The following is a 14,251-nucleotide window of genomic DNA, read 5'->3' as shown; positions in this document are numbered from 1 at the left end:
CATTTTGCCCAAATATGCTTGTTTTCTGGGATTGGATTATAGAATTTAGGGAACAAGTCTCTTTACAGGGCAGTGTTGGCTTGCTCACCGAGAGACTGCATTTATTTATTTATTCATTAATTAGATATTATTTATTAGAATGATCTTGCTTGTTCTATAAACACCATGCACTGTGCTGTATTTTACCTTTTCTGTTTTTCTTGTTTGCCCTTGTAAAGCTGCTTTGGAACCATGCATATGCTATATAAATAAACTTGAATTGAATTTACACTCCATCACGCCATAAATCTAAAGAAGTAGATGGATTCGTTCGTTCACACTCCATTCCAGCAGGTGGCGAATTTGCACCATTGGCTGGTTTGCCAACCGACATGAAATGGCAAAGAAGAAAAAACGTCCGGTTTAGCGTTGACAATTCCTGTTTGGAAACAAAACAAAAAGAGAAGAAGAACGAAAAAATATATAAATACGATAGTGAACTTAGAAGACCTTTTCTAAAGGTAAAACGTACGCTGAAAACTCGCGGGTAGGCGCTACGCGTGAACGTGGTGTCGTGGTTGATACAATGGCTAACTGCGTTAAAGCTAACGGAATGATTTAGTATAGCACTTTTTAAATACATAAGTAATGTATTAAACGCATGTGTTATTGTAGCTATATGTATTGTGTGGTAGGCTTAAGCATTTGTCTTTCTTTGAATACAGCAGTCTGTCACCGCCTTATGAAGAAGAGCGCTGTGCCCTTAACAGCTTCATGTGAATATTGATTTTAAGAGGTCTCTCTGTCTGTTTTCAGTTGATTCTTCATGACTGGAGAAGTTTTCTGAGTGTTAACCAAGAGGTCATGGAGAAAGGTAAAACGACACGAGTATGAGTAATCCTAGGTAGTGCATTTACTTACGTCTGTAAGATGTCTGCTTGGAGATCCTGGAGATCTGGAAAACATCTTTTGTTTAAAAAAATGTTTTTTGCTAAACCTCCTAGAAAGAGCAGTTTTGCATCCATGTTAAATCATAAACATCTTAGTTTTACAGAAGACGTATTGCAGATGAGCAGGCAATGTATTGCAGATGTGAATGTGTGATGTGTGCTATAAGGGATGAGAACATTTGTAAACAACAAAAATATGACTAGATTTCCGTTATTATTACTTTATTTACAATTGACACAGTGAAGATTTTGGATGATTCACTTTGATTAGGCTCTTCAGAATAGGTTTTAACCACCTTGACAAACGAAATGTTTTGTTTAAAAACACATCCCAAAAACAAGGGAGGACTTGTAGCATTGATACTTATTAAAGTTACAAAAGTTTGTCAGTCAGGAGCAGTGAGTTTTTTTAAACCTGTGCTTTGTTTTTTAATGGAAATTATAAACAGTGATGTGTATTATGCTGCTGCCCCATTTCAGAGATGACCGAATCTAATATACATACACATGCATTTTGTTTCAAAACTCTTTACGATCACGAAACAGACTACTTTCATAAGGATACTTGCTAATATGGGAATCTTGACATAATTTTGTGTTTATATGTCACTTTCAGAGACACAATTAATGAATTGGTAAACTGGACCTAACACACTTGAAGTGATATTTCACCCAAAAAAGAAAATTCTGTCATTATTTACTTCCCTCTTGTTGTTTCATGCCTGTATGAATTTCTTTGTCCTGTTGAACACAATATTTGGGGAAATTTTTGTGATTTGTAGTTCTGGGACATCGTCTACTACCACAGTAGAAAGAAATATTCTACAAAAAGAGATATTTTGAAGAATTTAGGAAAAGAAACCGTTCTGAGGCACCTTTGACATCCATTTGAATTTTTCATACTATGGTAGTCAGCGATGTCCCAGAACTGCTAACATTCTTCCAAATATCTTTCTCTGTCTTCATCAGAATAACGTAATTTTTATACAAATATGAAATAACGTGAGAGTGAGTAAATGATGACGGATTTTCATTTTTGGGTGAACTATTCCATTAAATATTTTACTTGCATTTTTGTGACATTGTTCCAACCACTTGTCGTTTACAATTGTTCCTAGTAGGCTACTAATAGTTAGTGACTGTGTTATCTGTTGTAGATGTCAGGGAGTGCATCACCTCCCCAATGGCTGCAGGAGCTTCAGTCGGCCCAGCTGTTTCACAGAGTAGATCAGAGGATGAGGAGTCAGCTGCGATGAGGAGACCAGACAATCAGACCTTCAGCGGAGCTGGGTTAATTCCCAAACGAAGAAGCTCTTCCAGGTATAACATATGTCACTCATGATGAGTGTATGAGAGGAACACCCCCTCTGCATTAATTTTGCAGTTAGCCAATAAGACTCAACTCAAATAGCGCTTTTTACAACTTCCATTGTTACAAAGCAGCTGTACATGAGACATATTGACTATAAGCAAAACAACTAAAGTCATATACCTGTAAAAACAAGAAAAAGACAGACATACCCACATACAAACGCTCCACACACACAATATGCATACATATTTACACGTATTGACATAGATACACGGACACGCACACACGCACTCACAGTGAAAGCACACATTTAAGATAAAGGAGAGAGAAACACAGGTCAAATATTAAACAGATTAGAAATTTCTATGTGCAATATTAATTATGTAAAATTTCGGAATTCTAAGACAGCCCCCCGGCCAGGCTATCATCTCAGCTCTTGTCAGGTCACCGCTCCCCATTCTCAGCTCTACCATCAGGTCTGGGCATGAACTGCATTCTGCGGTAACCTAAAAACAATCAGACAAGACTGGCTGAGAGTAGAATACTCTTCTACACTCTTTGATGCAACAAGCACATCAGTTGTTGTTGGAAGTGTACCTGGTTCCGGTTGACCTAAATAATGCAGCCTAAACCCTAAGAGGATTTATATTATAGAAGTGTAGTGTATGCAAGTTTAAAAAGATGCATCTTTAGTCTAGACTTAAACTTACAGAGTGTGTCTGCCTCCCGGACAGTTCAGGGAAGACTATTACAAAGTTTAGGCGCTAGATAGGAAAGGATCTACCACCTGGACTTGACACCTCAGATTTACATTTGACGTGAAATGTCATCATTTTTTTCAGGGAAATGGAAATAAACAGAAAATGTAATATCTTTGATAAACTTATTTGGGTCTAATCATCTCTTTTAGGTCAATAAAGAGAAAGAAGTTTGATGACGAACTGGTTGAGAGCAGTTTGGCTAAGTCTACTAGTCGGGTAAAAGGTCAACCAGTCATTGAGCCAATGAGATGCCCCGGAAGTGACCTCATGTCCAGTGACAAGAAGAAGGTAATGCTAATTTTTGTAACTTTTGCTGCCTGTTTTTTAGGGCTACCTCTGATTAAACATTTTCCTTGTTAACTGGTAGTCATGCATTTAAGCAGGGCTTGACAATAAGCATTGTCATGTTGTTGTCCGTCGGATAAGTAAATTTGTCATTCACTTTTCAGAGTACAAATATTACTTGTCGGAATGTAAAAAAAATAAAGAAATTTCATGTGAAATGTCAATATAATTGTTTTGGATGCTGATTGGTCAAGTTTGATTTTAAGTGTTATACCTAGTGTCCGCTGCAGCCACTTAATTTGTTAATACGCTCAATGATTGCTGAAGAGCAATGGTTCTCAAACTGTGGTATGCGTACCAATAGTGTTGCTTAAAGAGACCCCTGGTGGTATTCGACATGACAGAAAATTAAAAACTCTTTGTTTTTTAAATACAATTTTAAATGTTTAATACATGTTAGATAAATACAGAATAGGCTACATCTCAGCCTATGTTTAGTTTTAATATAGTTGTATGACTTATTATTTATTTATCACTGGTGGATGGATAACTCAAGTGTGACAGGCTGCTCAAACACAGAGCGGGAGGAGACAGACGCTTGTGCGTCTCTCACTCTCTCTCTTCTTGATGAGCTGCTTGTAATTTAAGCTGCTTGTTAGTGTTACCCGGATGTGATGGCAAGGCTTTGCTTATAGTTTGCATAGCCTATAGTTGTATGCCGTTTAATGATATATGACCATACCTGTCAGCATTTAAAGAGTAACCAGCATAAGATCATGAAAATTACATTTCATGCAGTGCATTATGTTGCCGTGTTTGAAAGTAAGCAGTCTGCCAAGTTGTGAGTCCTAAGGTGAATAAATAACAAAGTTATTGGCTTGCAAAAAAGTGAGTTGACTCTGAATCACGCAACCGAGACGTGTCTCTAACCGCCGAATCTACGTCACATAGTCCACGCCTACATTTTGCTGGGACTGCCTCGAAAACTTTACTATCATCCCCCAATAGTAAACACTGTCACTCGTTTGTGATGCGTGTGCCGTCTGAAACCTGTGTTCTACATTGTGAAACTAAGTGAGTCTTATTTAAAGTACTAAAGGAAGAACTTCTGAGGAAACAATGGTTACAATTCATTTTCAAATGACACCAAATGAGTATAACCCCAGGGTTTTACTTTGCGCTCGTCATTTCACTGAAGATTGCTTAAAAAGTCTTGGCACGTTCAATGCAGGATATGTTAAAAGACTATCCTTGAAAGGGGGAAATACCAACCTTATTTGGACCTGTTATCTCCACAGAATCACAACCTGTAAGTGTGACTATTTGTTTTTGTCTGAACTTCAAGAAATATTTGTGAACCTTATGCCTCTGTTTAGCTAATGCATATAACGCTAACGTTAACATGTACCGTTATTTCTGGAGTACTACAGTTCGTTTATCTATCAATGAACCCGGGTTATTTAAGTTTTCAATCTATTATCGTCAATCTATTATCTACTATCCTCTTCGGATGTTTCTTCGTCAGACTCGGGCTCAAACTGGTAAGGTGAAATCCCTGCCATCTCTATCTATACAGTGTATATAATATACAGTGAGGAAAATAAGTATTTGAACACCCTGCTATCTTGCATGTTCTCCCACTTAGAAATCATGGAGGGGTCTAAAATTTTCATTGAAGGTGCATGTACACTGTGAGCGACATAATCAAAAAAAAAAAATCCAGAAATCACAATGTATGATTTTTTAACTATTTATTTGTATGATACAGCTGCAAATAAGTATTTGAACACCTGTCTATCAGCTAGAATTCTGACCCTCAAAGACCTGTTAGTCTGACTTTAAAATGTCCACCTCCACTCCATTTATTATCCTAAATTAGATGCATCTGTTTGAGGTTGTTAGCTTTATAAAGACACCTGTCCTCCCCATACAATCAGTAAGAATCCAACTACTAACTAGGCCAAGACCAAAGAGCTGTCCAAAGACACTAGAGTCTAAATTGTACACCTTCACAAGGCTGGAAAGGGCTACGGGGAAATTGCCAAGCAGCTTGGTGAAAAAAGGTCCACTGTTGGAGCAATCATTAGAATATGGAAGAAGCTAAACACGACTGTCAATCTCCCTCGGACTGGGGCTCCATGCAAGATCTCACCTCGTGGGGTCTCAATGATCCTAAGTTAGGTGAGAAATCAGCCCAGAACTACACGGGAGGAGCTGGTCAATGACCTGAAAAGAGCTGGGACCACCGTTTCCAAGGTTACTGTTGGTAATACACAAGACGTCATGGTTTGAAATCATGCATGGCACGGAAGGTTCCCCTGCTTAATCCAGCACATGTCCAGGCCCATCTTAAATTTGCCAATGACCATTTGGATGATCCAGAGGAGTCATGGGAGAAAGTCATGTTGTCAGATGAGACCAAAATAGAACTTTTTGGTCATAATTCCACTAAACGTGTTTGGAGGAAGAAGAATGATGATTACCATCCCAAGAACACCATCCCTACTGTGAGGCATGGGGGTGGTAGCATCATGCTTTGGGGGTGTCTTTCTGCACATGGGACAGGGCGACTGCACTGTATTAAGGAGAGGATGACCGGGGCCATGTATTGCGAGATTTTAGGGAACAACCTCCTTCCCTCAGTTAGAGCATTGAAGATGGGTCGAGGCTGGGTCTTCCAACATGACAATGACCCGAAGCACACAGCCAGGATAACCGAGGAGTGGCTCTGTAAGAAGCATATCAAGGTTCTGGCGTGGCCTAGCCAGTCTCCAGACCTAAACCCAATAGAGAATCTTTGGAGGGAGCTCAAACTCCGTGTTTCTCAGCGACAGGCTAGAAACCTGACTCACCTAGAGAAGATCTGTGTGGAGGAGTGGGCCAAAATCCCTCCTGCAGTGTGTGCAAACCTGGTGAAAAACTACAGGAAACGTTTGACCTCTGTAATTGCAAACAAAGGCTACTGTACCAAATATTAACATTGATTTTCTCAGGTGTTCAAATACTTATTTGCAGCTGTATCATACAAATAAATAGTTTAAAAAAATCATACATTGTGATTTCTGGATTTTTTTTTAGATTATGTCTCTCACAGTGTACATGCACCTACGATGACAATTTAAGACCCCTCCATGATTTCTAAGTGGGAGAACATGCAAAATAGCAGGGTGTTCAAATACTTATTTTCCTCACTGTATAACCTGTAAACCGTAATCCAGCAATGATGGTAGGCGTTCCATTTGCAACACATGATGAACGCGTAACAAATTCAAGGAATGGGAAGAATGAGGCGGGAACTGGCGAACGTTCAACAACTTTTAATAAAAAATAAACAAAGCCCAAAACGAAAGTAAAATACCAGCAGCTCCCGCACGTTTGACTGCTGGATGTGATACCCATGCAATGCGCAGCTGACACTCATTATCATCACTCGCTCTCATCCCGCCTTGATCGTTACAAACACGTTTGACCAATCACAGCAGACTACACCATCTGACCAATCACCTGACACTAGACGGATGAATCGCGGAACGAATCGTTTGAGAGTCAGTCAAGAAGTAAGGTTAGAATAATTACCTATTATTACGACATAAGTGTTTTTACACCACCTATGTACATAAACATGTTGTTGGACAATCCATAAATCAAGGTAGGACCTTAAAAATCAAATGCTAGTTACTCTTTAAGACCAGTGATCCTGAACCGGACAAATGATCACCGTGATCGCGGGTCTCAAATGTTACGAGAGTTTCCATGATAAATAAACAAACGGGAGACTCCCGGTAACTTATAGATATCACCCAGCACCCCAAATAATACCAAAACACTTCAAAACAGCCTCCATTATTCACAAATGGTGGATAAAACCTTGAAAAATTATATGCAAGTCCGCCAAATCACAGTGATGCCGATTACCATGGGCTTTCACAGATCACAGACAACCTCTGCAAGTATTACAAATGACTAGAGGTCCTCAGGTAATACGTATCTCGTGCGAATGCAGTGGTCAAGGCACATTGAGAAAACTCTAACAAAGCAATAGTGACACATAGTACAGAAATGTTTTACTCGCATAAGATTGCTGCGCCATTCCTATTGCATCCAATATTAAAGGCACAGCACTAGCTGCTTTTTCATTTTAGTCATTCCACAAATCCAGTGTCGATGTCTGCCTTGGTCAGGAAGGAATCCTCTGAGAAATGAAATGAGAAAACGCTGCATATTTTCCCACATGAGCTGAAGCGTCTTTTTAAAATAAACTTTACACTATCCTAATGTTGGAATCCGAAGGAAGGTAATGCAGCGACTGTATGATTATGCAGCCTGTGTTACTTCAGAATTGTCATGCGTGAACCAGTTGGTGTGGTTAGAGAAGTAGTCGTTGATATTTTTCTTTGGAGCCGGTTTTCAACCTAGCAACGTCGACATTGGGCCTGGTGTCAATAACAAGCATCATCAGTAACAAGGGTTTTTTCAGTTCTAACACTTCAATGATGTCTGCTTGAATACGATTCCCTTTTATATAAGCTTGGTTAAAATTGTGATTTTTAATTCATACCTCCTTTAATAGTTTAACTTCAGGCAGGCCAAGTTGAAACTCGCATTCAAATGCGAGATGATGCTCGCCGCCTGAGCGCTTTGATGTGACCTGCTTCTACCTCCAGTTTTGGGAGACGCGTGAGGAGTCATCAGAGACTCGCAGTGCAAAAACAAGCCCGAGAATAAACAAACCTAAAGAAAGAGAGTCGCTACACACTAAAATTGCACATCTAATAGAGAGTGAAGAGCGATAAAGACCTACAGTACAGACCCCATGAACACTAGGGATGCTCCGATCCACCTTTTTTGCTTCCGATTTCGATACCTGAGATTCAGTATTGGCCGATACTGAGTACCGATCCGATACTAATGTAACATTTTTAAAGTGCACAATTACTTAATAAACTGTGTGCATTGCTGTGCAAGACATCAGGCTCGACTTAACATTAATTTCCTGACCCGTAAAAAGATAACAAACAAATGATTCACAAATTTAGTGAATTATTTATTAAACCAGCAAAATAAAACAAAATGTTGTTCACTATCTAAAACTTGAAATTCAAAATTAAAGTGCAAATTAAGCAGCTGAATAAAACAACAGCTTCACTAGCTTGATAAACAGGTATAAATAAATGGAAACAAAATCTCTTAATAACTGTTATGTGCAAATATAATTTAAAAAACAATGCACAATTAACAATAAAGCAGCTGAAATTGAGCAAAAAAGCAATAGCTTTACTGCTTTAGATATTCAAACAGGAATCAGCTCTTTTTAATGCTTTAGTCATTAAAGCAAAGTCCACTAAACTAAGCTAAAGTTTAGTGGAAATCAAATTTAACATCCAACACAGAAAGATAAATAAAACACTAGCTTCCCTAGCTTGGTAAAACTGCACATGTAAAAATAAACGGAAAAAGATATAATAGTTTAGTCGGTGCAAATAGAAATTCAAAATCAAATTATCCCCAAAACTCACCGCATTGACATCTTTTAATTTTTTCGTATACGTGTTTGCAGACTTTTTGGTACAGTTCAGGTCTCAGTTAAATATTTACGCTTCACCATGTCGTACCACAGCTCCAGGTGGTTTATAAGGAGTCTGAAGCCATTGTTTGCAACGACGGACAGCGGTTGCAAATCCATAACAATGAAATTCGGTATGCTTTCAATGATTTTCGCTGCTTTCACACTACCAGATGGAAATTTCTGAATTCTTTCCGTTGTCTCCTCCAAAGTTAGCTGCTTCGTATCGTCTCGTTTTAGTTTCTTCAGCTTATTGAACTCTGCGTGCTTAAATTAGTAGTATTATAATGAACAGCTTTATCACCACCCCTCGGAACATTTACTTCGCATGTATTGCAAACAGCGGTGTAACTTGTTGGTGAAGCTGAATAAATCTAAATGGATCTAAATTTTATTCAGTATTGGCGCCGATTTCTGATACAAATATCGGATCGGAGCATCCCTAATGAACACCAGTTTATATCACCAGTCATATACTATATTCTCATTGTTTGTGCATTATCATATTTCAGTGTTGCAGTTGTGCTCAAAAGTTTACATACCCCTTGCAGTACCTGGAAAAAGCTTTTTTTTTTTTAAGTTTATTTTAAATGTAGTCCTGCCCTGAGACTGTATGATGTTACCTAAACAATCAATGAAACTTTTTATTTTAAGTCATAGTTGTTTAAGGGTTTCTTGTTTGTCATGAGTCATTAGACTGTCCACTGATCTTCAAAACAATCAACCAGGTCCTCCACAATGTTTGCTTTTTCAGCATTTCTGGATATTTTACTCATGTCCAGCAGTGACTGTATGATGTTGAGATTGCTCTTTTTACATTGAGGAAAATCAAGAGACTCGTACACAACTATTACAATAGATAGAAACATAAAGTGCTGCCCACAATGTCAACACCATTCATTTAAAGTCAGGTGGGTGTAAACCAATGAAAATGGATTAAAACTGTAACCTATATTAAAACCATTATATGCCATTAATTTTGTCCATGTTGATGGATTTGCCGGCGTAACTAAACGGCAACATTGTTTCATTTTAATGTAAAAAGGAAATAAACGGCTTGTGCATGTAAAAGAAACGTAATTTTGCTATTTAAAGGAAAAGTTCATCTCAAAATCAAAATTGTGATATTTTTTACTTACCCACATTACCTTCAACATGTTTTAAGACCTCCTGGTGTCTTCAGAACACTCTCCTTTAAAACCAATGTATATTTCGTTGATCAGTCTGATCATCCATAACACATTTCACAAGCCATGAAACTGATGTCTGTTTTGTTTAGGGCTGCAACTAACGATTATTTTAATAATCGATTAATCTGTAAATATTTTTTCCGATTAATCGATGAATCGGATATAAACAAAAATCAAGAACAGCATTCATTTCCAACCCTTTATTCAAAAACAGAACTAAAATCTTTAGAAAGTGCACAAACATGTTGCTCCTTGAACATCCCTGAACTGTTATAATAATAATAAAATCAAATAAAAATGGACTAACACAAAAAACATACACATGTATGCTTTACATCTGCCAAATATATAGACTTTTTCTAAATAAACTGCCACCTGAGCTGCCAGAACAATAAATAATTTTTAAAAAACTAAAGAACAATACAAATCAGAAAATGTAACAGGATTTGTTTGAATGTAAGAACTTGTTCTCTACACTACACTGCAGACGCACACACTCGCAGATGCACACACACACACAGACACACACACTCACAAACTCTCACACTGACACACAGACACACTCTCTCTCTCAAATTCACTTGAAGCTTATTCATTAAATTATAACCATCATTGTAGTAAGTGCAAGCTTCATTTATACACCACATTTAAACACAGCTTAAGATGACCAAGTGCTATGAAAGAACTTTAAAATTAAATTAAAAAGTACAACACACACAAATATATTTTCAATATTAACCTATATGGGACAAAGCACAGAATATACACTGCAAAAATTGCTTTTCTAATTTAGTAGTTTTGTCCTGTTGTCAGTCCAAATATAAAAAAAAATCTTGTATCAAGGAACATTTAAGACACATGAAAATGCATAAGAAATGATTTCTTGTTTTCTGAAAAAACACCTCAAATTAAGTGATGGTTTGCTTAAAACAAGCAAAATTATCTGCCAATGGGGTACGAAAAATAATCTTAATGAGATATAATTTCAAACAGAAGTTTTAAGCATCACTTAATTTTCTTACATTTACATTTACATTTAGTCATTTGGCAGACGCTTTTATCCAAAGCGACTTACAGTCATCATGTATCATTGCCGTGGTGCTCCTGTGCCATGCCATGTCGCTTTTGCATATTTTGTACTTAACGCACTTTTTCTGTTTTATTTAGTGTGAAATGCTCCCGCACATTGGATGACTTGGGTCGCGCAGATTTCTCTGCCTCCGTCATGTATCTTTCCTCTGCTCGTTTTTTTTTTGCTCCGCCCTGTCTATGACGCGCCAAACTCTGCTAGCATCAGTGCGCGAGAGGAACCGAGTGTGTTCACTCCGCTCAGATCTGCTCCACGCTCAAATAAAGTTTTTTTTTTTTTTAATAATCAAACGTCTCCGCGTCGCGTGACACAACGAATCGATTATGAAATTCGTTGGCAACTTTTTTAGTAATCGATTTTCATCGATTTTATCGATTCGTTGTTGCAGCCCTAGTTTTGTTGACGACTGTTGGTGCGCATGTGCTTTAGTAGCATGTGCCTACCCCTCCCCCACGCATGCGCCGAAGATACAAAGTATGCAATACTACTCTATTGGTACTCAAGATTAATATGAGATTTGCAGAAACCCTGTGTGTTACGCCCGCTTTAATCAACAAACATTGATTTCATAACGGAAAACGCAACATGATGTATACAACGCTTCTTGTTAATCGTTAATGTGGCATTTTGCCATGTTTTCATACATATGTGAATTACATTGCGTTACAAGTTCAAAGATACGCAACATATTTAATGTTATTCACCGGTTATGACAGTTAGCTTACCTGCTGTTAATAGGGCGTTCCAGTGTTTAAGAGAAAGCATTGTCACCTCCAACAAGTCCACTTGCTGCATTATATGGGAAAGTACTTGTTTTTCTTGTAAAAACAAGAATGTTTTTCTGCAAGATGTTTTTCTTGTAAACATCGATGATGTCACATGCCATGACGCTGCAAGATGGCGGCACCATACAAAATATTAAGTATTTTCTTAAATGGTAACATGTCTCGAATCTGTTATGTTTTTTTATGTTTTTAGGTGCTACGTATGAGAAAACTCGTCCCTCTTTGGTGGATTTAGTTATTCTAGCTGTTATCAAAAGTCCTGAGTTTTGAGATCTTAAGAGAGCGTGATGGGTTGTAATTTGATAAAAGCTCAGTTAAGTAAGTAGGGTCTAAACCATTTAAAGCTTTGTAAGTAATTAAGAGAATTTTAAAATTAATACGATACTTAATGGGTAGCCAGTGAAGCATCTGGTAAGAACTCTGGCAGCTGCATTCTGAACTAACTGTAGTTTGTTTATTGATGATACAGGACAACCACTAAGTAGAGCATTACAATAGTCAAGTCCTGAGGTCACAAATGCATGAATAAGCTTTTCTGCGTAAGCCACACATAAAATATTTTGTAATTTGATTAGATTAGATTCAACTTTATTGTCATTACACATATACAAGTACAGTGTAACGAAATGTAGTTTAGGTCTAACCAGAAGTGCAATTAGCAAGTGCAGGATATACAGTGTGAATAAATACAGAATACAATATTAGGATAATACTATACAATGGGCATGTACTATGAAAATATGACAGTCGGTATGTACTATGAACAATATAAGCAGAAGGATATATACTGTGAACATTAATGTACAGGTGGTTATGAACAGATAACAATTCAGACTATACAATAGTGCAAGTGACTTGAGTGTGCATTAGTTACAGACATTAGCTATTAAAGTTACAGTGCAGTAGATGAGTTGATGCGGTTATTAAAGGTACAGTGCAGTACATGAGTTAATGCAGTTATTGAAGTTATAGTGCAATACATGAGTAGATGCAGTTATACATTTACAGTGCAGTAGATGAGTTAGTGCTGTTATTGAAGTTACAGTGCAGTAGATGAGTTAATGCAGTTATTGAAGTTACAGTGCAGTAGATGTGTTAATGCGGTTATTAAGGTCACAGTGCAGTAGATGAGTTAATGCAGTTATTGAAGTTATAGTGCAGTAGATGAGTAGATGCAGTTATTGAAGTTATAGTGCAATAGATGAGTAGATGCAGTTAGTTATGCAATAGATGCAGTAATGCAATAGATGAGTTACAGTGCAGTTATTGAAGTTACAGTGCAGTATATGTGGTAATGCAGTTATGAAAGTTAGAGTGCAGTAGATGAGGTAATGCAGGTATGAGAGTAGTCCATTAGTGCAAATGAGCATTCAGTGTAATATTCCTGGTGTGCAAGTGAGCAGTATAGAGTGCAAATGATGCTGTGTGTGTGTAAACAGTCCGATAGAGCAGATACATGAAGTACTGGTGTGTACAGTTCAGTCATGCTTGGCAGCCCTGTAGTGATATGTAAACAATGTAATAGCAGCATTGAAGTTAAAGTTATGAGGGGTAGTGGAATCAGTGGGGGTCAGCGTTCAATAATGAAACAGCTCTGGGAAAAAAGCTGTTTCCTAGTCTGCTGGTTCTTGTCCGGAGGCACCTGAAGCGCCTGCCGGAAGGCAGGAGAGTAAATAGTCTCTGAGCGGGGTGAGAGGAGTCCTTGAGAATGCTGCGAGCTCGACACAGACAGCGTTTCTTTTGGATGTCCTCAATGGAAGAGAGTGTAGTCCCTGTGATGCGCTGGGCTGTTTTCACCATCCGCTGCAGTGCCTTGCACTCAGCAACAGAACAGTTCCCGTACCAGACTGTGACACAGTTGGTCAGGATGCTCTCTATCGTGCAGCGATAGAAGTTCACCAGGATAGTTGAAGACAGTTGGTTCTTCTTAAGTGTCCTCAGAAAGAAGAGACGCTGGTGAGCCTTCTTGACCAGGCATGAGGTGTTGGTGGTCCAGGACAGGTCCTCCGAAATATGGGTCCCCAGGAACTTAAAACTGGAAACACGTTCAACAGCCGTCCCGTTAATGTGGATGGGGTCGTGTGTGCCTCCTTTCGCCTTCCTGAAGTCCACAATGATCTGCTTTGTCTTGGAGGTGTTAAAGAGCAGGTTGTTGTTTGAGCACCATGTGGCCAGGTGCCGTACTTCCTCCCTGTAAGCAGTCTCATCGTTGTTGCTGATGAGACCAATCACTGTTGTATCGTCTGCGAACTTGATGAAGGAGTTAGTTCCATTCACAGGTCTGCAGTCGAGTGTGAAAAGGGAGTAGAGAAAGGGGCTCAGTACGCAGCCCTGTG

At 38.4% G+C, this 14,251-nt stretch overlaps 1 protein-coding gene across 1 annotated transcript in view; it reads left to right on the top strand.

Moving 5' to 3' along the window:
* The first annotated feature begins 372 nt into the window (after positions 1–372).
* mcrs1 (microspherule protein 1) overlaps positions 373–14,251 on the top strand; it is a 40,402-nt gene continuing 26,523 nt past the window's right edge. Inside the window, exons 1-4 of the mRNA XM_056735638.1 lie at positions 373–500; positions 796–853; positions 2,087–2,249; positions 3,152–3,290. Of these exons, the coding sequence (XP_056591616.1) occupies positions 844–853; positions 2,087–2,249; positions 3,152–3,290 (312 nt within the window). The 5' untranslated portion in view covers positions 373–500; positions 796–843. The remainder of the gene's footprint in view (positions 501–795; positions 854–2,086; positions 2,250–3,151; positions 3,291–14,251) is intronic.

The sequence above is a fragment of the Triplophysa dalaica genome, chromosome 21, assembly GCF_015846415.1.
Source record: "Triplophysa dalaica isolate WHDGS20190420 chromosome 21, ASM1584641v1, whole genome shotgun sequence".
Lineage (NCBI taxonomy): Eukaryota > Metazoa > Chordata > Actinopteri > Cypriniformes > Nemacheilidae > Triplophysa > Triplophysa dalaica.
The sequence above is the reverse complement of the archived record's forward strand: the minus strand, read 5'-3'. Positions and strand labels throughout refer to the sequence as shown.